The sequence below is a fragment of the Passer montanus genome, unplaced genomic scaffold (genome assembly GCF_014805655.1).
Source record: "Passer montanus isolate IOZ18808 unplaced genomic scaffold, ASM1480565v1 scaffold111, whole genome shotgun sequence".
Classification (NCBI taxonomy): Eukaryota; Metazoa; Chordata; class Aves; order Passeriformes; family Passeridae; genus Passer; species Passer montanus.
Genome location: NW_024357725.1, coordinates 1,550,989 through 1,576,568, shown reverse-complemented (window position 1 = coordinate 1,576,568; position 25,580 = coordinate 1,550,989). Strand labels below are relative to the sequence as shown.

The following is a 25,580-nucleotide window of genomic DNA, read 5'->3' as shown; positions in this document are numbered from 1 at the left end:
TGGCTATCACTGATCACATCCTGCAGCAAATCAAAGAATCACAGGATCCCAAATCCTCAAAATTTTTGCTGTCAGTACTCCTCTTTTTAAATTTTCTGTTTAGCTTCCTTAATACTCTCATAGTGGGAGAATCCCCTAATTTCACAGCTGATTCATGTAAGCATACAGTTCCCCTTGTTGGGAAATAAGTTCCTTATTTCATGTATGCACTTTTTCACAAACAGATCCAGATGTGGACTGGCAAATAACAGCAACTTATCTCTAAGTTGTTGTGGTGAATTAAATGAAAACAGTACTTTTACCTGCTTTTTCCTTTCATGTTTTCATGTCCAGGTTGCACAGATGGTGTTCTGTTGCTAACAAATGTCTAGAAAACAACTAAAAGTAGCGTATCACAAGGCAAGATTTCCCTTCTGCCCAGAGGCCAGGGCCAATGAAGGTTTTGGTGTGCACATAATGCAACAGGCAAGCCAATGTTAACACACAGCGAGACAGTCACTATACTCCTAAAAGGACTACAAAGCTTTCAAACATGAAAATACTTGAAATTCCCTTTTATTCTGCTGCAGTTTTCTCTCCTAAAGGTTAACTAGTATTTTAGTCATAGCACTTTTGGCTTACAAGGCCAATAACTCCACATAAAAAATAAAAATGTATTTACTCTCAAAAAGTTAAGACTGGTCTAAATTGTAATAATTGTAGTGACTTTATCTTATAATGAATATGAGCATTCATGGTTCCTGAATAAGTCCACATTTATTCTTGAAAAAAAGGTAAATATGCAAGAAAGAGGAAGTCTATCATCGACATGGAGGCAGAGGAAATACAGTTTGTGTCTGTGCCAGGCTCATGCTTTCATGTTTACATGTGCAGGAAACATGGATAAATAAAGCAGCACATCTGCATTGTGCTTCTGATTAAAGTGAGATCATAGCTCCAAAATCAGAGTGGCTGAGAGCATACACTGCTTCTTTCCACAAAACAGATGACGCCTGTATAACAGATCAAAGTTACAAGATGCTTATAGAGCTTAAGATATCAATAAAACCTAAGTCATTACTTTTTATATATCTATATAACTTGAATCATAGCTTTTTATATCTGTATAACCTGAATCATAATATATATATATATATAGCCTGATATAAATAACTTTCTGTATAGTATAGTGGCTAGTATAAAGTTAACTAGTTGCTTAATGCAGAATAAACAAAAAGAGAAGAAAAAAAACTCACCAGGTGGATAGCTTTAGAGATAGATAAGTGTAGTACTAATGAGAAATTGGCAAATGTAAAGCCAATTAGCCAAAGAATTTAGGCCAGTTAAGGCCAGACAGACCAAGGAATGCCATAATTGCACATGCTCTGAAGACAAAGCTGAGAAGTTTTGGGAAGAAGATGGGAATGGAAGCATTCATCAAAGACCCCCGATGACCCCCAAATTGGGGAGGAGCAAGCACAGTGCAAAATCTAATAATTATGAGATCATATTAATATTATGATTTAAACATTTATATAATATCTAATTATATAAATTAGTTGCCGGATGTATGTGATGATGTTTTAGTGACACAGTAACACTAAGAAATACTTACTGTATAAATATGCCACAGCATTTGGCAAGGGTGGGTGAGTTAGGTGGAGCTGTCCCCCTCGCCACCAGCACTGCCATAAACAAATACCCGCTCTATAGACATCGGTCTGTGGGGATTTATTTCCAGCCTGTCTTTTGGGCGTCACAGAAAGCAAAAATTACTGTCTCTTGTCTGACATCTTCTGACAAATAGGGACTCCATTAGAGACGAACCCCAGAGTTTTTCAGAGCTCACACAGAACCTCCATTGGTCTTTTCTTTCCAGAGCTACGGAATTACAGACAACTGCCCCTCTCCATTCCTCTCCCATACAGTGTCAGGCCTAACCTGCATGCTGAGATGTGGGCTAAACTGTTCCACAGCATAAAACTTTTACTCCATTTTAACAAACATTTTGCAGGTTCCTGCAAAATGTTATTTATGACTGTCACTGCCAAAGCACTGTCACCCTGCTATAGTCTATGTACAGTACTTGCATATTCTATCACACATCATTTCAAAAGCTGAATGGTTTTGGCCTACTATTATTTAAATTATTTGGAGGTGGAGAATGAGAAAAACTTTCCTAAGCTTTTTCTTTAGTCAACAAACAGGAAAAGTATTTTTTCAAATGACTGTTTCTGATGCAGTCTGACATGACATTTTACAACCCCCTGCCTCTCAATCACCACAAGGTCCATGAAGAACATCACAGTATTACATTTCCAGAATATACTCTTTCCTTCTGTGCAAGCAAGTCAGCCAAACAATTACATGGGCTGTTTTAACTGCTAGCAATGTCTCATTTTCCAGCATTATTCTTTAATCACTAGATGGTGCTCCATTCCTCTTGCACATTCACCATTTGTATTCCCCTCTCAAAATGGAAAAAAGATACAAGCTGTGGATAAGCAGGGAAGCTTAGCTGCAGTTTCTGATTCAGTAGGAAAGATCTTATTTAACTTCAGTTAACAGTCTCATCTAGCACCAGTTGACTATATGACAACATTAATACATGAGTTTACTTTTTTTTTTTTTTTTTTTTGCTGTTATTGCACTGCATTTTAGCAAGAACTCTTCACTATGGAAAAGCAACAATATACAATTCAGTGAATGGCAGCATTGATTTCTAGCTGGAAATCTGTAATCTGACTTGTGAAGATACCCAGGCAAGTTGGTAGCTGTGCAGAAGAGAAAGAGTTAAACTAGACCCCTTATGAATAGAAAAGCAGGAATTACTTAACTGTGGCAAGAAGATGAGCAATCCACATGCACACAATCCTTGGCCTGTCAGCATCCATGTGGATCCCCACTGGCTGGAGAACTGCTACAGGGTTTGGCAGGTATGCTGAAGAGGAAAAGCAGAATTTTGAGTACTGTTGTAGAGATTAAATGATTAATGGGTAAGAGATATAACCAAAGCTAATGACACAATTCATAAAACACAATTATTTCAGCTGCATACAGTGTAACTTACTTCCATTTATATAGATGTTTTCTTTGTAATATTACAGAAGTGGATATACTTCCATGTCATACTTCATTCCTTTGGAGAACCAAATATATACATACAATGGGGACTTACAGAAGTGCCCAGTAAAAACAAAGATTCTGTGATCCCCTAAATTTACTAGGTGATACTAGGTGATACTAAATAGCAGTTATACAACCTATTAGCATCTTAAGCTGTGTTTACTTTCAGCACAACATTTCAGTGGCCCAGCCTGTTTTCTCACCTGTCAATCACACTGTGGCCTTCTTACTGACTTTCATTTCCTGGGACACTGTAGCCTGGCTTACACCTTTCCATTGCATTAACTGCGACCATGGAATTGCACTTCTTCAGTAGTTCCTAAACTTCCTTTTTTCCATGTACAGTAGTCATGGACCACTTCCCTCCCTCCATTTACACTGTAATAGAAATCTCTTCAAAGACAGAACAGCTCATAGCTGAAGCTTAGTGTTGATGCAGTCAGATAATTGCAGTCATGGGAATATTGAGAACATTTCATTGTCTTGTTCCAGGTGTTTTTCCCAGGAATTGCAGGTAGGAACATGCCCAGACAATGTGTGTGCCTCAGTAAGTGGTTCTGGACTTACAGCTACAGTTTAAACAAAACCCCCAGTGCCACCAGCACCCACTGTTGCAATTCTTATCCAAACATCTTACCATTTTATCTTCAGTTTGAATGTCCATCTTACTGAAAGCTGATTCCTCTCCCCAGTCTTTAGATATTTTACTGAGGCTTAATGCTGCAGTGGCAAGTTCAGTATAATCCACAGATGGAAGGTATGTTGTGAGTGAGAAATCCATTCCCTCCAGCTTCTATCTAGTGTCAATGGGAAAGCAGCAGATAATGATGGAGAGCAAATCATAGCAGTGTTTTAACTTCAACAGAATGAATTCCAGCCTAAATTCTTTGGACAGGAACTTTTCTTTTGGTGTAGATCATGAACTGCTTAACATACTTAGAGGTGTTAGCTGAAAGTTACATCAAACAGTCACACCAGCTCTTTGCAAATAAGCTTTCTTCCTAATTCTTGAATTCCTATGTAACACTTGTATACACTTCTTGTATAACAAGTCTATTCATCACTTTTGAAGAAATGAACCAAATATTCTAGTAAAGTGTAATTACAATTGTCGAAGATGAGAGGGATTAAAAAATCCTGCAGATGGTTAACTGAAAGACACGTATTTTTAAAATATTAAAAGCCATAACAGATATAATCCGAACTAAAAATAGAGAGATTTAGCCAGACACTTTAGTCTAGAATCCAGGCTACATTTGTCACATGAAAATTATTTTCCAGGAAATTTCTATTGCTATTTGTTTCCGCTCAAGACAAACATTACCAGAGCAGCTTTTCCTGTGGTTTTCTGTTTTGGAACTCCTAGTTTTGGCTTCATAGAAAGACAGGAAGCACACAGACAACTGAGGAAATACAGATTCAAGACTAAGTCACAACATTTAAATCTGGAGCCAAACTCATCCAAGTCATGCTCCACTGAGGCAGGTACTGGATAGTAGTGTTAGCTAAGAAAAGGTGAGGAGAAAATTATGCCCTCATATCTAGAGAATTGTCTCCTGTATCCAATGTTACCAGAATCATATATGCCAAATTTGCAATTGTATTTGTCAGAAAACACTGTCCACATGTGCTCAGTCTGAGGAATGTCAGTTTATAACACCAGCACTGCATTCTGTTGCTTTTTGGGGTACTGAGGAAGGCTTCACAAAGGTGAGGGAATGGATACCATATTCAAAGCAGTTAACAACAATCACTTTTGCTTGGAATCTTCTGAGGCCTTCACCGAGCTAACCTCAAGCATTTACCAGAACAGTTCCCCAGTCACAAGACTGCTATGTACTGACATAACCCAGTTATTTCCTGCATGCAACATGTACACACAGAAGCAGGGCCTTTGGTGAGAAAAGGAATATCTCAGATGTTGTACTCTGCCAAGGATGCAGAAAAGAGAAGGCTGACAGAGTGGTGTTGGGAGAAGGCTGTTGGAAGAACTGAAAGTAAGGAGTAATGAGGACAGCCAAGATGGCGTATTTACTGTCCGTGCACTGAGTGTCAACCCAGACTCTTCAGTCCCAGATGAGATACAATTCCTGAAGGAGTGATAAATTTACCCAAGGAAAAAGGGTAGGATATGGTCAGTTCTTGTGGAGAGCTCTAATACCAAATGGATCAAGAGACAACAAGCATCTGTTAAGAATAAAACTAAGGGATCCACTGAACAATACAGCCTGACACAGAGGCAGAACCAGCTCTGGCCTGGTATTTCTGGTACAATGTTTTGGCAGGGCAACTGTGCCTAATTGTACAGGTACACAATTTGTACCTGTACTGTACAGGTTGTGCTGCTGGGACTGAGGATACCCTCAGCACCAAGGCTTTCTGGTAGTATTTTACACCAAGGTATGGTTTGATAGTTGTTATTTCTCTGTTCAGACATCCTCAAAGTACTGTTAGACACTTGCGGTTACAGCTGAATAAACAAGCTTTCATAAAAGAAGAGCAGAAATAACACCCCAAAATGACAATTTTTTGGAACAACCTCAATTACACTTTATTACACTTAATTACACTAATCTTAAAGCAGACAAAAATAATCGTACTTAAAGTGGAATAACTTTTTAACTAAGAAAATACTCTTTCTCATAGTGTCTAGACATTCTCCTGTGCGTTTTGGCAGATACAAACTATACATCTTGTTCCTAGTTCAGTGATGGACAAAATACAACCCTTCAGAATAAAAACATCTGCAACCATGCACCCATAAAAAAAATAGTAGGCGACACAGCAGTTTGGGCTCATCTTCCACAATCTATCTAAAATTTTGACAAAAATATCTTGTATTTTCTTGTGAACTTTGGAAAAGTTCTATTTAAAAAATCTATTAGTACTCTGCACTTGTGCAATTCAACTGGATTAAAGACAGAAATGTAATGAAGAGGAATTTTTATCCTCCAGATCCCAAAGTAGTGTGACTATTCCAGAAGTACATGTAGCTATTTCCATTCTCTTCATGGGCTTTCACTGATCATGTGCATTCAAAGAAGCATTGGGCCAAAATTCCATTCTCAGTGGTACTAGCATTTGAACAAATTTTTTTTTGTTTAAACAAGTTCTTTTTAGCAGCTCTTTAATCTCATAGATAAAAGATGCAAACCAAACAAATCATAAATCCCTGCTATGTATCACAGACAATTATAAATCACAGCTGACAACAACTCCCCAAACTTCAATTGTGAGCCAACAAAAATCATTAAAGAAAGGATATAAATTGTTTCATGAGCTCAAAAAAGAAAAAGAAAGATAATGCAGGCAGCCAGCAACACTACTCCAGTGTTACTGCTAGTAGAAAAATGTAAAAGAAGGATGGTCTTAAATAGAAAGGAAATCCCATTCACAAAAATGAAATCACCTATGAATCTTGATTTAAAATTATTGCCAGGATTTTCTTTTCCTCCTGCCCCTATAATGGCCTTCTAAAATAAAAAAAGTTTAGCAATTAGCTACCTCAGCAGTTGTGGAGGTGATTGAAGATCATGGTTGGGGGCAGAATAAATCATTAGATGTCAAGGGAAATGCCCTTGACTCTCTTTTCTTCAGCATACCCTTCATGTTCCCCCTTTTTGGTGAAATATAAAAATAATTAAAGGCCACAAAGAACCACAAATCATAATTTGTAGATTATTGGATCAGACATCAATTAAATAATTCCACCTGCTTTATATCTTAGATAAATAGGATAAGGAAAGGTAGAAGGTTTTGTAGGGTTCCAAATTCAGGTCACTGAATCAAGCTTCTTGTGTTTCATCAGCATTCATAACCACTCAGCTTCATTTTACTAAGTCAAGGTTTTTGCTAGGCTCTTCTCAGATAACAGGCTCAATTTTCCCTGCACTACAACAGAGGAACTGCAGAAACAGTGGGTATTCTACCCCATCTCTGCTGAAGATGTGAATAAGAGTGAATCTTCAAAAGACACACTGGTATTTTCAAAAGGATATAACAAATCTCAGGTTTCTTCCCAGAAGGAGTTTGGGAAGAAATATGAAGATACTGTTTAAAGTATTTCCTCTGGCTTTACCAGAACGTGTTCTGTCAAATGCTTACTCATAATGCTAAGGGCAGTGGCATTAGTAGGAAGTCTGCAGCCTCTTTGTGTACACAATGTCCTAATTTCAAGCAAGCAAATGCAAATTCTCCAAAAGAGGGAATGTTAGCTGAGTTCTGTACAGTTTTAAAGTAAATAAAAATAGAGTGAGAACTCTAATGCTTGTGTTCTTTATGAGAACTCCAATGTTCTTTGTTTAGTGTAGTAAAGCCTAGACTTTCAAACAAAATGTGTCAGATACAGATGAAATGGCTAAGCAAGGCTTTTTTTGCATTTTTCAGTACTTTCAGATTAGCTATTCATGTTTTAATAAACTCTTCAAAATCAAAGGGACATACTAAAGATAATTACAATTCTTCACTTATCTGTATACAAAGTTTTAATGTTTTCTTCCATTTTACGTACTGTCTCATAGAGAATGAGACAGTAAAAATACTTGCAGTAAATCTGTTTTCCATCTCTGCCTGTGTATTAGTATTTCTTCGGAAACAAAATAATTTATTATCTGCAGGTTTTCATTTTTTGTTTATGCATTCCATGTTTGAATAAAGCAAAATGTTATTTAAGGACCTGATCTGAAGGCTGCCTACTGAAGTGAGTAGGAGTCCTGTGGAGATCTGGCCCCCAAGGACATCTGCCTACTACAGAATTATCACAGTGAGAAAAAAAAACCCTCTAAGCCAATCCAGCAGAGACCATGGCATTAATAACCCACTGTTTAACTTGGTGAGTTTCTTGGAATGAAAGTATATCAAAACACACTAACATCTCTGGATATCAATTATTCTCTCTGCTTTTTCAGTGAGAGGAGAAAACTGGAAATGAAAACAATACTGAGAATTAGTCATGTGGGACTAAGTCATTTTACCAGGAGTATTTGTAAGCAAATTCTGCAGAAAGCCAAATTTTGAAGATGTGTAGTAAGAGGGATTTGTGAATGCAAATTCAAATGCCACTGTCATTATGAGGATGCTTGAAATTACAATAGGGAATTTTTATATACTTCCTTATCATATTTGGTTCTAACATTTGAAGAACAATACTCATTAAAATGACCCTACAAGAGATGAAAATTTTTAAACATATGAAAGTCCTCACTGAATTTCCTGGAATTGCATTTATTTCTGTGAACATATACATCAATTAACCCATTTGTTTAGGCAGAACAGTTACAGTCTTTCCATTTCAAACTTCTTCTAGAGGGAATTCTCCCTGAATCTACAGATTTTAGTATGCAGAACTTTTTATCTGTATAAAGAAAAAAAAAAGCATAATCATTTTCAGAAAACTCAAAATACCATTTTGGTTAAAATACCAATATTCTTTTTCCTCTCAGGGCCTACTGTCCGCAATGACAGTGGTCACAGCATCAAACCAAAGCTGAAGAAGAGTTTGGACCATACTCTCAGGTACCTGGAGTGACTCTTGGGGTGTCCTGTGCAGGGCCAGGAGCTGAACTCAATGATCCTGACAGGTCAACTTAGCATCTTCTGTGATCCTCTGATTATATAAGCAGATGTCTAAGAGATCATTTCCTTTCAGCTGAGATGGGGGTGAAATCTGGAGAATATAAATTTATTTCTAAGTGCCATTGAAGTAACCCTGAATGTTAGATTGCTAATAAAAGGTTACTAATGATCCACATGAATTCACTATCTGTGAAGTGCTGCCTCGAGGATGATGTGAGAAACAGCCCATAACCATAACAGCCATGACCAAGGGGATGAGAGACCTATGAAAAAGCTGGATCTGACTTCTGGACAGATGAATACTTTCCCAGACCAAACTGTAAACCACTTCCATCAAGTAAACAGAGCTACCTTGTACCTGCTTGCTCAGAGCTCTACATTGGGGACCGGACCAAATTCTTCAATTATCACCCCTTCAACCAGCAGCTATCAATTCCCAGAGCTTGTCAGCGTGCAGAGCACAGGGCAAGCTTGATCCCTATTGAATTGCCCAAGCTGTGATTAAGTCCACAACAACGAGTTGCCTTGCTCCTGGCAGGCTGCCACATCCCCTGATTTCAGTGGAGAAAAGTTACAGTTAGAAAAGGAGGAGGCTGGCCTGGTGCCCGCAGCCCTCTCCAGCAGAGTTAAACCACTCTGCCCTGCATCTGCAGGCACGTCCGGCCGCAAGCTGCCTGGGCAGGAGCTGGAGAGCAGAGCACAGACCGTGCCTTGTGCTGCAGGGCAGCCCACAGCCACAGCCTGTACCTGCAGAACGACACAACTCAGGGCTGTGTGCAAGGAAACAGCTGGCTCTGAGCAGCTCCCGGCCGGGAAAGAGCACAGGGAAGGACATTGCAACTGCACAGCACCCAGGGCTGGCACACTTGGGCTCCTCACTGCTCTTGCCAACACGAGGCAGTCAAAGGGCAGTGGGGAATTTCACTCGGAGTTGAGGCTGGAAAATGTCTTGCAGACAAGGATGGCAGAACTTAGAGTTAAATAAAGGCACTGTTATCTGAAATGCTGGTGCTCTTTGAATTCTACCAAGAACAGTCTCCTCTTTCTCCCCACCAAAGAGAATGTGATAGTCACACAGTGCCACTAACATCTCTACAAGACACCCAAAACTGCAAAATTATACAGACAAAAGAGGAGAACATCTGTTAATGTGTTCTGTACTTCTGTCTCAGACACACATCTGTAAAAGGACATGAACAATGATAATTTTATTCTCTTTAATGTCTCCTTCATCAAATTTCACTCCATTGTCTGTCCCAGACAAGGTGTATTGGGAAATAATATTATAAACTCTTCTCAGTCTTGCTGTTATTTCACCCCAAATTGATTTACTGGGGATTCTGAGTTCACAAATATAATATTTCCCATCCACAACAAAACCTCTACTTTATATTCTGTTATTTTACAATATAATCTTAACCTATTGAAGTGTCTAGAATATGAGTTTTTTACAGTTTCAGCAAGGAAATACCTTTTGAATTTTTAACGTACATTTCAATTTTCAGGGACTTTATTAAAATATATTTTTATTGATATGCTGTTGAGAAACACAAAACTTTGTAATGATATTTTAAAATCAGTAATTAATCACGGTTTCATATGTTTGTTTGTGGCATCATAGATTCTACAGAGTATCTGTATTTCAGGGACATTTAAAGTGTTAGAAGAAGCTATGAATTTATGACTTGCTATGGTGGTGTGGTGCCACCTTGTGAGGTTTCATCATAAGTGCCTCTAACATGCATAAGGAGATAAAAATTAGTCCTGGGGAGAAAAGGAAAGGAGACTGTTCCTCTGTGAATGCAAGAAATTGCAAGAGATTCCAACAGTGAGCCTGTTGAAAAGAGGAGCATGTGGTTATCAGTTAAGAAAAGAGCATACAGCATATTAAGATTACATTAAAAGGGCATGAGAGGGCACAAAGAACTGCAGCAAAACCTCAAGTACTTTTCCCAACACAGATCCAATTACAGACATTAGTTAATTCCACTGAAGTCAGCAGTTACTGGGGATTAATGTGGAAGTAATGCAAATCAGATTTTGGCCTGCAGGCTGCTGCAAATCTTGGCTTACAGTATTTCCTTAAAACAGTGATCAATTAAAATAACCCAGCTATTTCTTACTTTTTGATACTGTTTTATTTACTTTCACAACTCTTTTTTGTCCCCAAGATGCTTTAACTGTATATAAATGAGAGATCACACACACAGCTGTTTTGATAGAGGCTTTAGGCAATAGTTTTCATTTTTCTTTGTCCATTTTTGAAAAAATATAGTAACATTTGTTTATATTTAACACTTTTCTGCAATTCAAAATGTATGTCCTCTTACTTTTGGGCCAAATCCAAAACTGTTTTAATCTAAACCTCTTTTACTTTTCCAGTTTCTTTCCACATGGCCTGATAGTTCTTTTAGAGTAAGGCTGGTTGAAGAAACACTTGCTAGTCTGCTAGATTGTGCCAGTAATACAATTGCAAAAATCCAGCAGGTTTGGTACCTCATGACAGGATTAAATTTGCATCCCACTGAACCACTCACTCAACAACCTTGCTGTAAGAACACTGCCAGTCACAAGACATCCAGCTACAGACAACTGTGAAAGCACAAATACAAAGCACTTCAGAAATCTATCCCTCACCTTCGCCATCAGGTGCTGGAAATACTCACCCACCACTAGGCAGTGCTGAAGGATTGTGTGCACAGAGCTCTCTCAAACGCCAGGGACACGCAATAGTTTTTGCTACAGGACATGAATGTAAGTCAAAAAAATAAAGGCAGTTAGGGACAGCTGCACACCTTTGTATCTACAGCATTTTGCATGAACATGTCTCCATGAACAGAAATATTTCTCCACAATGTGCTCCTAATTTCTTTTTCTCTTTGTTTTTCAGCTCAGGTAGATGACTTCAAGGTCAAACATCTGGCTGCAAGCTCATGTGTCTCCTAAGGGCTTGGTGACATTTAGGTCAGGGAGGACCCAGGGAAACAACACACTGAGCACTTCCAAGGCCACTTCTCCTTTAAGAGGGGAGTGTGATATAACCCAAAACGACACACAGTGTCAGGAAAACAGGAATTTTAGCTAATAACAATCATAACACACAGAAAAATGTAGATGCCAAAAGGAATTGACCTATGTCATCAGCACCAGATCCTTTTTGTCTGGATAATCTAATCCCAAATCTTGTAACCTGGTATTTTACAAATACATCCAAATCATATCTTCCTACACACCCCACAAGGCTTCCAAGATTAAATGTCTGCCTTGAAATAATTTTTAAAAATTAGGCTGATACTTCAATTAATAGGGAGTAATTTTAACATAATCTCTCTTCATGTCATGTCTTGCAAATATTTTAAATCAGCCGATACATCAAACGTAATCTGCTCACAATGAAAAACAAGCTTGAATCCCTTTTTACTCAATCAGAACTGAACATGAGGATTGATTTCTGTTAATTTTAACTTGGGCAAGGGAATTCAGATTTTAATTTCTTTATCTAAACAGAAGTCACCAGGTAGAAGCATTAAAATGCTATAAACATCAATTAACATGATAGCTCTAAGATATGTGTTACAAATAAATGCTATTACTGTAATTTTCACTGTGCAATCTTAAACATGTCTGTCCCGTATACTCTGAATATCCAAAATTTCCACTGAAACTTTTGATGTACACACATACTGCTAGAGAAATATTTCTTCTTTATTCATAGTGTGTAAATTTGAACAGCAAGCTACCCTGCAAGGTCACCACACAGAAGAGTTTCCGACGTAGATAGCTATCACCATCCCTACAGAAATGATAAACAGGTTAGGTTGTCTACTTTAACAGTTTTCTATATAACACATTTGATCCTTTGAAAGATTTAACTTTAGAGTAATTGGAATAATGATCAGAAAGGAAATTAGTACGTGGTCAGCCTAAAAATTCTCAAAGCACAACAGAATGCTTTAAAAGTTTTAATTGTGATGACCTTGATACAGAAGCCATGTAAGTGACAGAGCCCTTCTATTAACTGTTAGAACAGTAATTAATACACATATGATTGTCTTCAGGTCCCAGTACCTAAACAATACTGGAAGTAAAAATAAAATAAAATTCAAAAAACAAATCGAAAGAACAAACCAAAAAAAAAAAAAAACACTCAACAAAAAGATCTAGCTGATTTCCAGCTGGAGAGGAAAGAAGAAGATAGAACTGCATTCATGCATTTTACAGGAGAGATTGCATAGCTTGTTTCAAAAGAAAATATCTTTTCATGTCCTTAATAGTAGTTCTGTGCTTCTTCAACTTCTTCATGAGTTACAGTTGACCATGTTCGTCCACTCAAGAACATTATTAGCCTACAGAATGAGTAAAATGCAGGAGCCCCTTTGAGAATAAGGACAAAGTTTTAACATTTAGCTTGGGAAGAAATGAATCACATACACAGTTATCATATACAAAAAGCAAATATTTCAAGTTTTATAAGGACACAACAATCCATAAAATATTGGTTGAAGGTAAGCACCAAACCCAGCAGTTGCCATTTTAGAGGCTGAAAGGCAAACCTGGGCTGTGGCTGTCTTCAACACTGGGAGCTTGATCTTGACAGCAGTGCTTTCACCTCACACATTTTCCATGCAAGATCCCAGCTGTTCAACACAGTGATAGTGGCATCTCATTATTTAAGGCCCATGCTTTCTTTCAAATACTCTTGGAAAACAAACCAAAGCTAATCTCTCAGTTTTTTGGGTTTGGGGTGGTTTTTTTTCACTTTAAAGAGCAGTATTAAATATTCATAAATATAAAAACTCTGTGGAAATATATTTAATAATATTCTGATTCTGACTGGGGGGGGAGAAATACCACAATCCAACAACCAACAATCTTTGCCACAGTGCTTGGCCAGGAGAGAAGATAAAAATGTGTCTGTTCCAAATATCCTGTAGATCACATGATGCTTCTGTCTCTTTGTGGACCAGAATTCTTTCAGTACTTTCTGCTGAGTTCTAGGAAGCCCTCATTAGAGGACAAAAATCCCTGGAGTGCCTGAGATTCAGAAAGGCTGGACTGGCAGAAACATCTTCAGATTCTTATGTGGAAAGTACTACAAAAGAAAGAAAAAGATTAAGACATAGAAACACATTTGTCACTATGCAAAAACAAAAATCTTTAAGCACGAAAAGGAAGGTGCTGTGTGCAAAAAACAAACAAACAAACAACCAAACAAAAACAAACAAACAAACAAAACCCACCCCAAAACAAACAAAAAACCCAAAAAAACCCCCCAAAAAAACTAAACCAAACAAACAAAAAACCAACAAAAAACCAAACCAAAACAAAAAAGAAACCCCTTTCTTCTTTTGTGCTTCAAGATTTAAATCTCATGAGAGAAAATTCCATCTTCTGAAAATGTTAGCTCAGGGGCCAAGCTCAATACTGGATTAAATCAAGTCTAAATTGCCCATTTATTGGCTGTAGAGCCGATGGCTTGTGAAGACCGACCTATGTTTCAGTGCGTGTTTTTGATTGTAATTCGGTCCTAGTGGTCAGTTTTATAACCCTCCTCATTTTGTATTGTTATAGCATATGTTATTACCAATGGATTATTCCTTTCCAGTCAGGGCTACAGCCAAGATGAACCCAAATGGACAATTGGTCACGAGGTCTCTCACTTTTATAAGTTCTGGTCCATTTGTATATTGGAGTTAATTGTCCAGTTATAGCTTTAAGTTATGAAGGCCCATCCTTTTCGTTTTTCTCTCTTCTGTTCACATTGTTTGTGCTCTTGGGCCTGAAATTTGGATTGGTTGTCCTTGGCCCCAGCCTAAAGAAGGAATTGTTTTGTCTCCCTACTCTGTGAAGAGAGCTTAGCATCCCATAGTATGACGCTCAGTACACTAAAGTAGTACAGAATCTGAAAAATATAAAAGCCAAAACTAAGGCATTAGAGCAGTGCTAAGTGTTTCCCAATGGTACTTTTTGCTATGGCACAGTATTTGGGTCCTAACCAAGACAAATTAGACAGGTAGAGTTGTTTTTCTTGTTAGACCAAAGAAGTTCTGGTTGTTACCCTCTATTTGCTCTTTAATACAGGCAAGCAGCATGGCTTACAACTGCCACCAGGCTTCAGAAGAGCTCCCGAGCATCTCAGCAGGACAGGAAGAGACAATTTAAAGAGGGTATGCTGAAACTCCACTGTCTATAGGCAGCAATCTGTTCAATGTCACAACAGTATCAACTGTTTTTCTTGACTGACTGAAATAAGAAGAAATTATTTTTGTATGTAAATTCTGTATGTAAATTATTTGTATGCAAATTCTCTATGTAAATTATTGGTTTTGCATGTAAATTCTCTAAGTTTGTTGCCTACACTGAAAGAAAACCTTTTTGGAACATTTGAGAGGCTGCAGACTTTCTGGATGCACACTCTTTGGATTTTGTTTTACCAAAAGAATACTCTAACTTAATTACAGCTATTAGATTTGAATCAGAAATTCACTAAAGGAAGCTTGTGGCATGTATTTGGAGGAGATAAAATTTCATATTCACTATGGTCCCTAGGAACCTTGTCTCTAGGACTTTATTCAATCTGGGTGACAGTAAAAGATACGCTATATAGCAGCCTGGCACACCAGCCTAAGCACTGTGAGACAAAGCAGATAGTGATGCAAATAGTTTACTGGCACTAGGGTTTTTTAAATAAAATATTTATAAATATCTTGTTCACAATTCAAGAAATGTCTAGAGACTATATAAATCCAAGCTGTTAAAAATTTAACTACCATTCAGGTAATATCTAGGAGCTAAAAATCCATCACATTGTATGTGAAAACATTTGAGGCATGATTCCCCAAAAAAATCCACACAAATCCACCTAACTGGAAATTAATTTATTAGAAAAATTTCTATTTTTATCAGTGTCAGCTTTTTACTACGAAACACCTAAAATACTCTGAAAAAATACTGACAAAAATTATTTCCTTCCACTGTTTCTTTGCTAAGCATCTCTTGCCAATTAGTCACTAGCTCTAGAGCTAGTGACTAATTGGCAAGAGATGCTTAGCAAAGAAACTAAGAACTAATTAATCTGCATGTTGCAACAGTCTTATGAGATACACATTCCCTATAAGGGAGTTTCCTTTGCTTCAGCATTTGGTAGGACTGGGGTCACAAAATCCACTAATGGCTGGGTAAAGGCCCACAACAGTTTCAAAAATACTGCATTTCCAACTTTTAATGTGTTATTTCCCTGTCTGGTTCTGGCAGCTTCCAGGTATTACTAACGCCATATTCCTCTCAAATGCCATTACCTAATGCTACAGCAATAGGCTTCACCCTCAGGCATTCAAATAAGCGGAAACTTCCAGGATGATTTATAAAACAATTTCCTGTAGAAAACGTAACCATTCTTGTAGAACAGAACACTTAGCTAGTGCCAGCTCAATCTGCCAATGCTTCCATTAAACTACAAGCAGCTTCTTAATGATAACGATTTTGAGTGAAATAAAACTACTGGGATCCAATTTTCTGAACTAGTAACTGTCATTATCATTTACAGCTTAGTTCAGCTTCTGGGATAACAGCCAACTGCATAGACATTCCCTGGTTAATGATTAACAGTGTTTTCTTCTAGTCTGGAAAAAATTCCTCAACGACAGCAGTGCAAATCAAGCAACAGACTTTACTGCATCTTCATTTGCCTGACAGCAGCACAAAGCTGGCAAAGGCTGTCTGTAGGAGATTAAACCTACACAGGGTCATTAAGTAAAGGCTTGAGAAAGGAGAGTTGGGATAAGGAAAATAAGTCAACCTAGAGTGGATGAACTTCAGCTCATAGCAGGTCAAAGCCTGGATCATGGTGTCAAAGTCAATGCCTGCTGTGTATGTTAAGTAGGTGTGATAATGTGACAGCTTAAAAAAATCCCAACACATGCTTCAAAACCTGAGTGAATATTGCTATTAGAATCTGGCCTTCAAAGGTTTTCCACAGAGTAAAGATATTCCTCCTCAGTAACTTCAAATCTCATGCTGCTGATGATGATCATTTGCAGCTGAATGAAAGTTCTCAACGTTTGTCACAAGTTGGGTGAGCACTGGTCCCACGTAAGAGAGCAGAGAGAAAAAAGTGTTCAATGGCTTTGTACAGATCACCTGCTCAAGCAATGGCAGAGCCAGGGATAAAACCTAACTGGAATCCTATATTTCCTCCTTTTATGATATGAAGAGGTGGTTTTGCTAGGGACAAAAGGAAAAGATCAGAAAAAATCCTTTACTACAGATAAAAATCATCTGGGGCCTTGCAAGTTATTCAGCATTTTTAGAAGGCTCTCATACCACATGCCAGGATCATAATCTGGGATCAGACGTTCAGAAATATTGACTGCCCATAGGTTCACAGCAAAATCCCTGCAAAGTGCAGTTACCCAGCGTCTGCAATGGCTCGCTGGCAATCATTTTCTATGTGGCTATTGCTTTGGTTCCTAGGCATTCTATTTTCACAGTTGCTGAGGAGCTGGAAGTGTAAATCATTAGACTCTTGGGCTTACTTGAATTAAAATTCTGGAATGCATTCAACTGGGCACAAAAAGTGGAGATAAGCAAAACCAAATGAAATTGTGACTGCCTCTGGACATTGATGGGCTGGTATTTCTTCCACATGTCTGCTTAAGATTTCAAATGGCCAGTTAGTTTTGTGAAAGCATGTTTTTATATATTTTTGCAATAGTAAGAAGCTAGTTCAGTTTCCCACTGGCATATAGGGTTGGTGATCTGCTATTCAGACACTTCCTGTGCTTTGCAAGTTCTGTAGTAGACTACCCAGTGAAGCTGCACAGCCTTGCCTGCCCTTTGGCTGCACACAGCCTAAGGCTATCATTTAAGACAACCATTACAGCTGAAAACTCAGAAGAAAATGAGAGGCTAGGAAGAGAGCTGGAGATCAACTCACAAAGATGTAAGAAAGCATTGTTTCAGTAAATGAATAGGTAATGTGTCCAAGACTGTTGTGGCACAATGAACTGGGCTTTTGGTGGTGACAGATCAGCTACAGGAATTGGATTCTTGTCCCATGTCACAAAGTCTATCACATGCTGGCAGGTACTGGCTCCTGCCAGAGAGTGCTTATTTATGTTCAGTCCCACTTTGGTGAACCTATTGTGGCATTAAACGTCAATGAATCCCATTCCAAAAGTCAAATCTCTCTTTAGAATGCAGTATTTACCCTGTATTAAAAAAATTAGAATAAGTTCCTCAGAACAGGAAGTTCAGTATTAACAAGTATGTCAGTCTGTGATGCAGTGCATACAGAAGAAATACAACTACAATGTCCTAAGAAAATAAAATACCTTTACAGACAAAATGAACTGTAACCCACAGTAAGCAGAGGTATCAAATCTTCCATGTAAATCAGTTTGGATAAAAGTAGTCTTATGACCCTGTCGCTTTCTTTTCCTGCAGCTGTTAACTCAAAACAGAAACCAAACCAGAGAACCTACACATTCTCAACTCTGAGGCTTTTTTCCATTACACTCTCATTTTTCAATATAGCTTCAAAGACACATGTTGCTGAACCATAAGAAACATCAGATTCTTCAGTGGATTCTAATATTTCTTTACATATGTTTCCAGCTAGGAACTGGTTTTCTTTGTACTGTTATCCCCACAGAAGCTGCCTTTATATAGAAACTGCCTGGACAGAGGGTCTAAACCAGTGTTTTGGTTAGGAGGTGAAGGAGACCCTTCTGTCTATCACCAGGAGCTCTTAGGCCTGAGGACTTGAGAGATGAATTCCATAACCCAGCTAAACTCCTGAACCTGAATGGAGGGGCAAGTTATGATTCCTCTGGAAGCCAGGGATGCCAATCTACCTTAAATATGCACATTGCCATCTTAAACCTGAAGGAGACATCTTATCACAGACACAGATCCAAGTACATGTGTTTAAACTGAGCAACTGGACACTCAGTCTTTCAATACTTGGTAGCCTCATCCTTTGATTTTATTGGTACTCTCCAATTTCTCTTACCTAATCTATAATACACATCTCACTTCATTCCACTTTTTACTCATCATCTTGCCCTGCTGAATACCCAGCACTCAGTGATTTTCACCCCTTTCCTCATCTTCCCAAAACATCACCTAACTTAAAAGAAAAATAATTGTGACAGTCATTCCAGTGGCTATGCTGGCAAACATTCCTCTCTGCAACTTTCTCAGGAAATGACTGCACAGCATCCTCACCTTGGAATTCTCAGTCAGCAGTTTGCAAGCCTCTACAACACAGCAGTAAAGTCAGTCATGGCACAGGAAACTTCCAAAACTGCAGCTTCTACTGAATCTTCAGATCTGCCTTCAATTCTTCACGTTTGATGACTGTTCTCTACCAGCTTTGTAGGAGCAGCACAGCCTTTTGATTGATTAAAGGAAACCCTACCTGATCCCAGCAGCTTCTACATGGATAGCAGTATAAAGAAAATGTTTTCTTAGCTGGAAATATCTGTAAACAAAATGTTAGAATACCTACTGAGCTGAGCCTCACCATAATGATGATACATATCTTGTTCTGAAGGGGTTTCTCTTGATACACGTGATTGGTTAAGGAAGACCTGAAATGTATAAAAGACATTCACACTGAATGTCTCCTCTCCAGAAGCTGATGTTTCTCAAGGTTCACTGTGCTCCTGCTGTATTGTTGAATCACTTTTAACATCTTTCCTTAGAAGTTTCATTCGTGAAAGAAACACTGTTCTGTGTTCTGCAGGACACTGTACAGTTCTTCAAAAAACACTTTCACAGCAAAGAGATCAATGTCTTTCTATGTTTATTTGTAACATGCATACAATATTTACACACATTCCTATGCAGACAGCTAGGATCCTTGCTATAGGCTTAATCCTTGCTACAGGCTGAATTTGAGCTCATAATGGATGAAAATATTTTCCTGAACTGCACCAAGACAGGTGGAGGAGCAGGAAAGGTGATAATGAAAGGTCATTGAGCTCTTAGTCTTAAATTAGGAGAGAACTGGAAAAGTAAACTGAGTTAGGTAAGAAGCCATCCCCTAGACAGTTCTCTAGTAAAATACTTACGTCTGACACTTCTTGTATTAGACTGCACAGTGATATCCTAAGACAATATTTGCAAGTATGCAAGAGACTTTCTTTTTCTTAAAATAATACCTGAGAAAGTCTGGTGCCTTGGAAATCATGTTTTCAAAATCTGCAAATCCTAATTTCCCATCACCATCCATGTCAGCTTCTTCTATCACCTTCTCACAAACCAGAGTGATTTCCTCTGCTGTCAGCTCTTCCCGGGTCAGCTTATTGAGGGTTTTTTCCAAGTCTGCTTTACAAATGAAGTTATCTGTGTTAAAATCTAAACAAATAGAAGAACCAAAGATCACCAAGTGTACCACTCATTTACTCCAAACACAAAAAGCACACCAGAGCCCCTCCACATAGTACCATAAATCTTAAAGGCATAGATTGCTTTAAGCTCTCGGGGAGCCATTTCACTGAGCACGGAGAACATATCCACAAAGTCATTGAAGCTCAGGCTTCCCTCTCCATCTTCTGAGAAAGACTCCACAATCCTTTCTTTGAAGGGGTTCTCCTGTAAAAGACATACACAGACTGGTATTTGGAAGATGAAAACCCTGCAGACTCCCTGCTAATGAATATTTAGTTGCACAGTTGGCTCTTTAAAGATTTTTTTTTCTTTTTTTCCCTGAAAAATGCATCAAAAAACTTACATTTGCATGCTTTAGCAGGAAGTTTCAGCAGTCCTTGCTGCTGCATAGTACCACTTCTGGCCTTTTACTTTCACTGACACCTGTGGTTGGTCTGACTAAAAATTCATGAGATTTAAATGAAATGTAATCACCACAGGAGATGATCCTGAAGTCATTTCTAGCACCTTAGAATAAGACAATATTCTAAAACCATAAACACACAAGCAAGCATAAGAAAACCTGCTTCATCACTATGAAATCCAAACCAAATGTTTTTACAGTAAAAACCCATAATCTTTCTCAGAGCTATACAAAATCCCAAGACTAATTTGTAGCGGTATCAATAAAACTTGGAAAATCAATTCAATTCAGTTGAATATGAATAGAACACAAATATCACTTGGGCTGTGAGCAGCATCTCATTAAAGCTGTGTTACAGATCTTATCTGAAGCCAAGACACTGATTAACATATTGATGCATAAATATATACAGCTGTGGTGGTGGCATATCAGGTTCACTATTTTTACTATGCATGCAGCATTTTATTTGGCTTTTAAAGAAGCAGTACTGTGAAAGCTCAGAAGTTCAAGCATATCTCCATTTAATTTCTTTTTTTCCACCTGTAAATTTAATTACTTAACAGGTATTCAGAAACCATCCTATTATTTTAAATGAAATTTCAAAAACCAGATATATTTGAGAGACAAATGACCAGAAAAATGTTATTTTTCAGTTTACTTGAATTCTTTCTTGATAATTCACACATAGAACAAAAGCATCTATAGAATACATTTTTGGCATAACTGTGGTGACTAAAAAAGTAACAACCAGGAACAAGGCTGTTTTTATGGACAGGTGAAGTAGGGACCACACAGCCTCCTTAGGCTGAAATGACAGCCCATTAAAGTAGTCAATACTAAATACAGATTCCCCTGCAGGGTTGGATGACTGAAGGAATCCATAATTGGGAACAGGCCTACAGATTTCAAAGGATATGAGATTAATGAGTTCACTGTTTAGATGAAGATAAAACCAAGCCAAATAAAACCAAATTAAATTGAATACAATAGAAAAGAGGGATTCCTGAAAAAAAAAAGTAGCCTGAAAAAGCAAGAGGGTCACGTCTCTCCAGAGCAGGAGAATGAAAATAATACCCCAGACCCAGGCAGATGGCTGAGAGAACATCACTGTAAAAGGATATGTAGTGATCACTCATGTCTCATGAATGATGTGTAGGTACAGCAGGTGTGCATCTGTGGGTACTGTTCAGGTTAAAGTATCTCACTTAAATGCCTGGAAATACTTGTGGAATACACATTTACACATTAAATCCCAGTTTGTGGGATTTACCTGTGGTTACACACATTTACTTGTTTGTGGGATTTACCTGTGGTTATACACATTTACCTGTTTGTGGGATTTACACATACAGACATGCAGGGAGGAACAATTGGTTCTATTGTTTCAAACTGCCAGTTTATAAATAAGCCAAAGTAAGATTCATTTGAGCTGAAATATATGAAAAGGTCCACTTTCTTCCTAAAAGCACACTAAAAAAATGGTGTGTTATATGTTTAATAATTGAGAATGGACATCAAAACATGTTAGAAATTGATTTTTAAGTTCTAAAATACTGTATAGCTTTCTTTGGAACAAACCTCATGAGAAGTAAGTGTCATGGTAACAGTAGTAAACTGACATCTTAGAGGAAGCATTGGGTAACAAACCAGGAGCAGAGAGATGCAAATATCCCTATCAGCAGTGAATATCAAGGCCAGGACTTTGTGCTTTAGAAAAGCTGGGGCAGGATCTCACTGACTCAATAAGCATATTGCAGTTGCATAAGATGAGTTATTTATTCGGCATGTCAGAGATTTTGAAAATACAGATGAATTAAGAAAGAATTAAATGAACCTAAGCATACTTCTTAAGTAACTCTTTGCCAAATGGATCTCTAAAACCAAAATGAAAAATAAAATCTTTCCTCATATTGATTTCTTTCCTTTAACTTTCTCATATTATGTGTCTTCAGGCAGTATATCTGTGGCTTACACAATGGAAAGTATTAGCTTACCTTCACAGATACTTTTCACATCCTTTCTGTAATTTCATTACCTCTACTCTAAAGAGCACAGATTAGGGTTCCATCATATTTAAAGGAAGAGACATGGGGGAAGGGAGTAAAGGGGAAAATTATATTGTTTTTTCCTAGATTGCTTTCCCATAAGCACTAATTGTTGAAAAAAAATACTCGTTTTAAAACTAGAAACTTCCACTTGTCTTTAAAAGCTTTTTCTGTAGTCTCACGACAAAAATGAGAGGGGAGACAGAAACAGTAAAGAATTACTACAACCGAAAAACAACTCTGCTGTTTTGCAGATTGATGTTGTTGCTGTAGTGGCTCGAGAGAATCCTAAATATGCAATCCATCTTTGTAAGGAACACTTCTTTTACTCAGATAATTGTGTTTCTGTGCATTTTAAAATCTCACACAGCATTTATTCCAACATTCAGACCTTTAACAGCTTACAATAAAACACAATCATTAAGTTTTCTATCAAACTGTTTGAGGGTTTACTCCTGGCACTGCAGCTAAATCACCTATTACATTCTTCTGTCCATTAGTTTCCATCCCAGACTCTAGGAAAGTACTCAGGTGGCCTTTTGCCTTATCTGTTTTGTAGTTTGAAGAAGTAATTTCAAACATCCAATCCTATTCCCACGGGCTGACTGCATTTTGGAAATACGAGGTTGCAAATGAATTTCAAAGATAGGTCAAGATAAGTTGGAGATACTGGATAGTCATTACAAAATGCTGCTTAATTTTCATACCCACAGAAACACAATAATGACTTTCCCTTTTGTATTTGAACATAAGTCCCCACTGACTTCAGAGAATATATTTAAAAGCACAAAGCAGTCTATTTTGCAGACTATTGCAAGTCAGAATCTTTTGGATATTTTAATCGGGACTTTTTCAGCAATGGTAAAACTAGCCTTTCTCAAATTTCAGGAGTTATTCCAAAACAGAGGGGAAAAAAATTGCTATCAGACAAACATTAATATAAAAGTAGCTAAATTGTTCATTACCAAAGCTCCACAGGAAAGACTGCTGCTTCAGAAGGGAAGCATAATAAGTGCAACAGCAAATTGTCCCTGGAGCAGAAAAAAGCAAGTTTCTTTGCAGGGTTTTTTTCTTAATTTTCTTCTTCCTCAAAATTAATACCTCGGGTTTTATGTGTCTATGATTATATTAATGTCATCAAACTTCTCTGCAGTGCCTGCAGGGTACTGTTTAAGAAATTCCTGGAGAAACCAAGGCTAAGACAGAGCTAAACTGGTACATTTATGTCTTAATGGAAAAGACCATTTTGTTCTGTCAGAAAGCAGAAGCATATGAAATTCAACAACTCTTAACTGAAGTCACAACAACCAAAAAACCAAAGATTCAAGCTGTACATTTAAACTGTATATTTAAGCTAATACAGAATAGCTTAAATATTACAGAACATACCAGCAGCTCTTGGGAAGATAAGGCATTGTGACAAGAACTGATTCCTAACTGTGACAGGGAAGTGTACAGACAAGGCTGCAGGCCACCAGGGAGGCACAGGCCTGGGGCTGGATGCAGACAAAACAGCCCTCGCCAATGACATTTAGAGCACACACAGCTGAGATGCTCAGATAAAGAGACTTCAGAGAAGCAAGGAGAGTGGTCAGAGTAAAGTTTTGCTCCTCTGAAGGGAGTGAAACATCCCATCATAACTAGGAACAACTAACAGAATGCAGCAAGGATGTTGAGATGAGCTGGGGGCAAAAATCAGCCAGAGTAGGGCTGGGGCTTGAGAAGGTCACCCTGCTCCGGCATTATCCATTGCCCTTTCCATGGAAAGCCCAGGTGTCATTGCCCGATGCACAGAAAGCTCTGAACCTGAAGACTCACTGAAATCACTTCTAAAACCTCATCCTATTAACACTGTGGAAAGTATTTTTATTTTGAAGTAACTCGCTTGCATTCACTTTTAAACTTACTACAAATAGGGTGCTAACATTGTTTCTGAAATGTGAGATGGAGTTGCTGTTCCCTGTGTGTCCTTGCTGGCTCCTGGCTGATTCCTGTGCCTGCTGCCCCTCCTGTTTCACTAGTGGATTTAGGAACTGCCTATGTCCCCAGTGCAGCTTATGGCAAGGCCTGCAAGGATCAATGAAGTTCCTGTGTGAGCCAAAACGCAGGAAGCAACAGACTGTAAAGTGAGGGAAACAAAAGTGGTTCCCTTCCAGCAGCCCTTTGCTGCTCAGCTCCAGAGAGAAGGATTGCTCTGCACTGCCCCCAGAGAGCCCACAATCTAGGAAAGAGACAGTCTGGGATGTGGGTATGGACACCCACCACTGCTGCCAACCACAGGGCTCTCTGACACCAGGTTACATTCCCACCTGCAGCTCTGTGGCAAAGACAGTGATAATGTGACCAAAATCAGTTTTAATTTGAAAAAATATCGCTTTTGCTTTCTCCCTGGTCCCACACTGAGCAGTCCATATCATGGCTACAGTTTTGCTATATTAATTACTGCCATCTCACAGGTGTCCAGATGCCCCGAAGTTAATTTATTAGACTGGTGCCTGTGTAACCAAAATTGCGAAAATTAGAGAACAGAGACTGCAATGAAACTGACGGAGTAAAGTAGCTCTGTTACTTCAGTGTCATGGTAGGTCTAATCAACTGAAAGTACCTTCTCCTCCTTTATTTATTTATTTCTTGTCCCAACTTTCAACTTTTCAGAATCAGGGTTTAGTGAATAATTCATTACCAATTAAAGAGAATGACCATCAGCATTTTTTTCCCCTTGAAACACAAAACACCTGGCTCAAAGCTTTAATGCATGAGGTAAAGATCTTTCTTTATATTACCAAAATCTAATTTAGAAAAGTGTATTATTGATTCTATCTGTTTGTCAGAACCTGCAGTAGCATTGAGCTCAACATTGCCAGTAACTAGAAATGTAATGTGTATATGAAAAAAGCCAGGTGCATTGAAATTAACACTAATTTTATTAGAATTCAATAGACATTTAGGTCATTTATTTCTATTTTAAGAAGTAAATGTTGTCTTTGTCTTCACCTTGATGAAAATTCACCAAAGAAAGAAAACACCATAATGATTTGTTAGGCAGTCTGGTCAAGTTG

The 25,580-nt window shown here is 38.1% G+C and overlaps 1 protein-coding gene across 2 annotated transcripts in view; it reads right to left on the bottom strand.

The window, feature by feature from the left end:
- Positions 1 to 13,530: 13,530 nt before the first annotated feature.
- The window catches only part of CIB2 (calcium and integrin binding family member 2), a 34,013-nt gene continuing 21,963 nt past the window's right edge, over positions 13,531 to 25,580 (bottom strand). Inside the window, exons 4-6 of one of the 2 annotated variants that reach the window (XM_039731670.1) lie at positions 20,130 to 20,277; positions 19,845 to 20,040; positions 13,531 to 13,771 (exon numbers count right to left, since the gene is read on the bottom strand). In XM_039731670.1, the coding sequence (XP_039587604.1) occupies positions 13,750 to 13,771; positions 19,845 to 20,040; positions 20,130 to 20,277 (366 nt within the window). In that variant the 3' untranslated portion in view covers positions 13,531 to 13,749. Of the gene's footprint in view, positions 13,772 to 19,534; positions 20,041 to 20,129; positions 20,278 to 25,580 lie in introns of those variants that run through there. The other variant, XM_039731663.1, reaches the window with a different exon arrangement.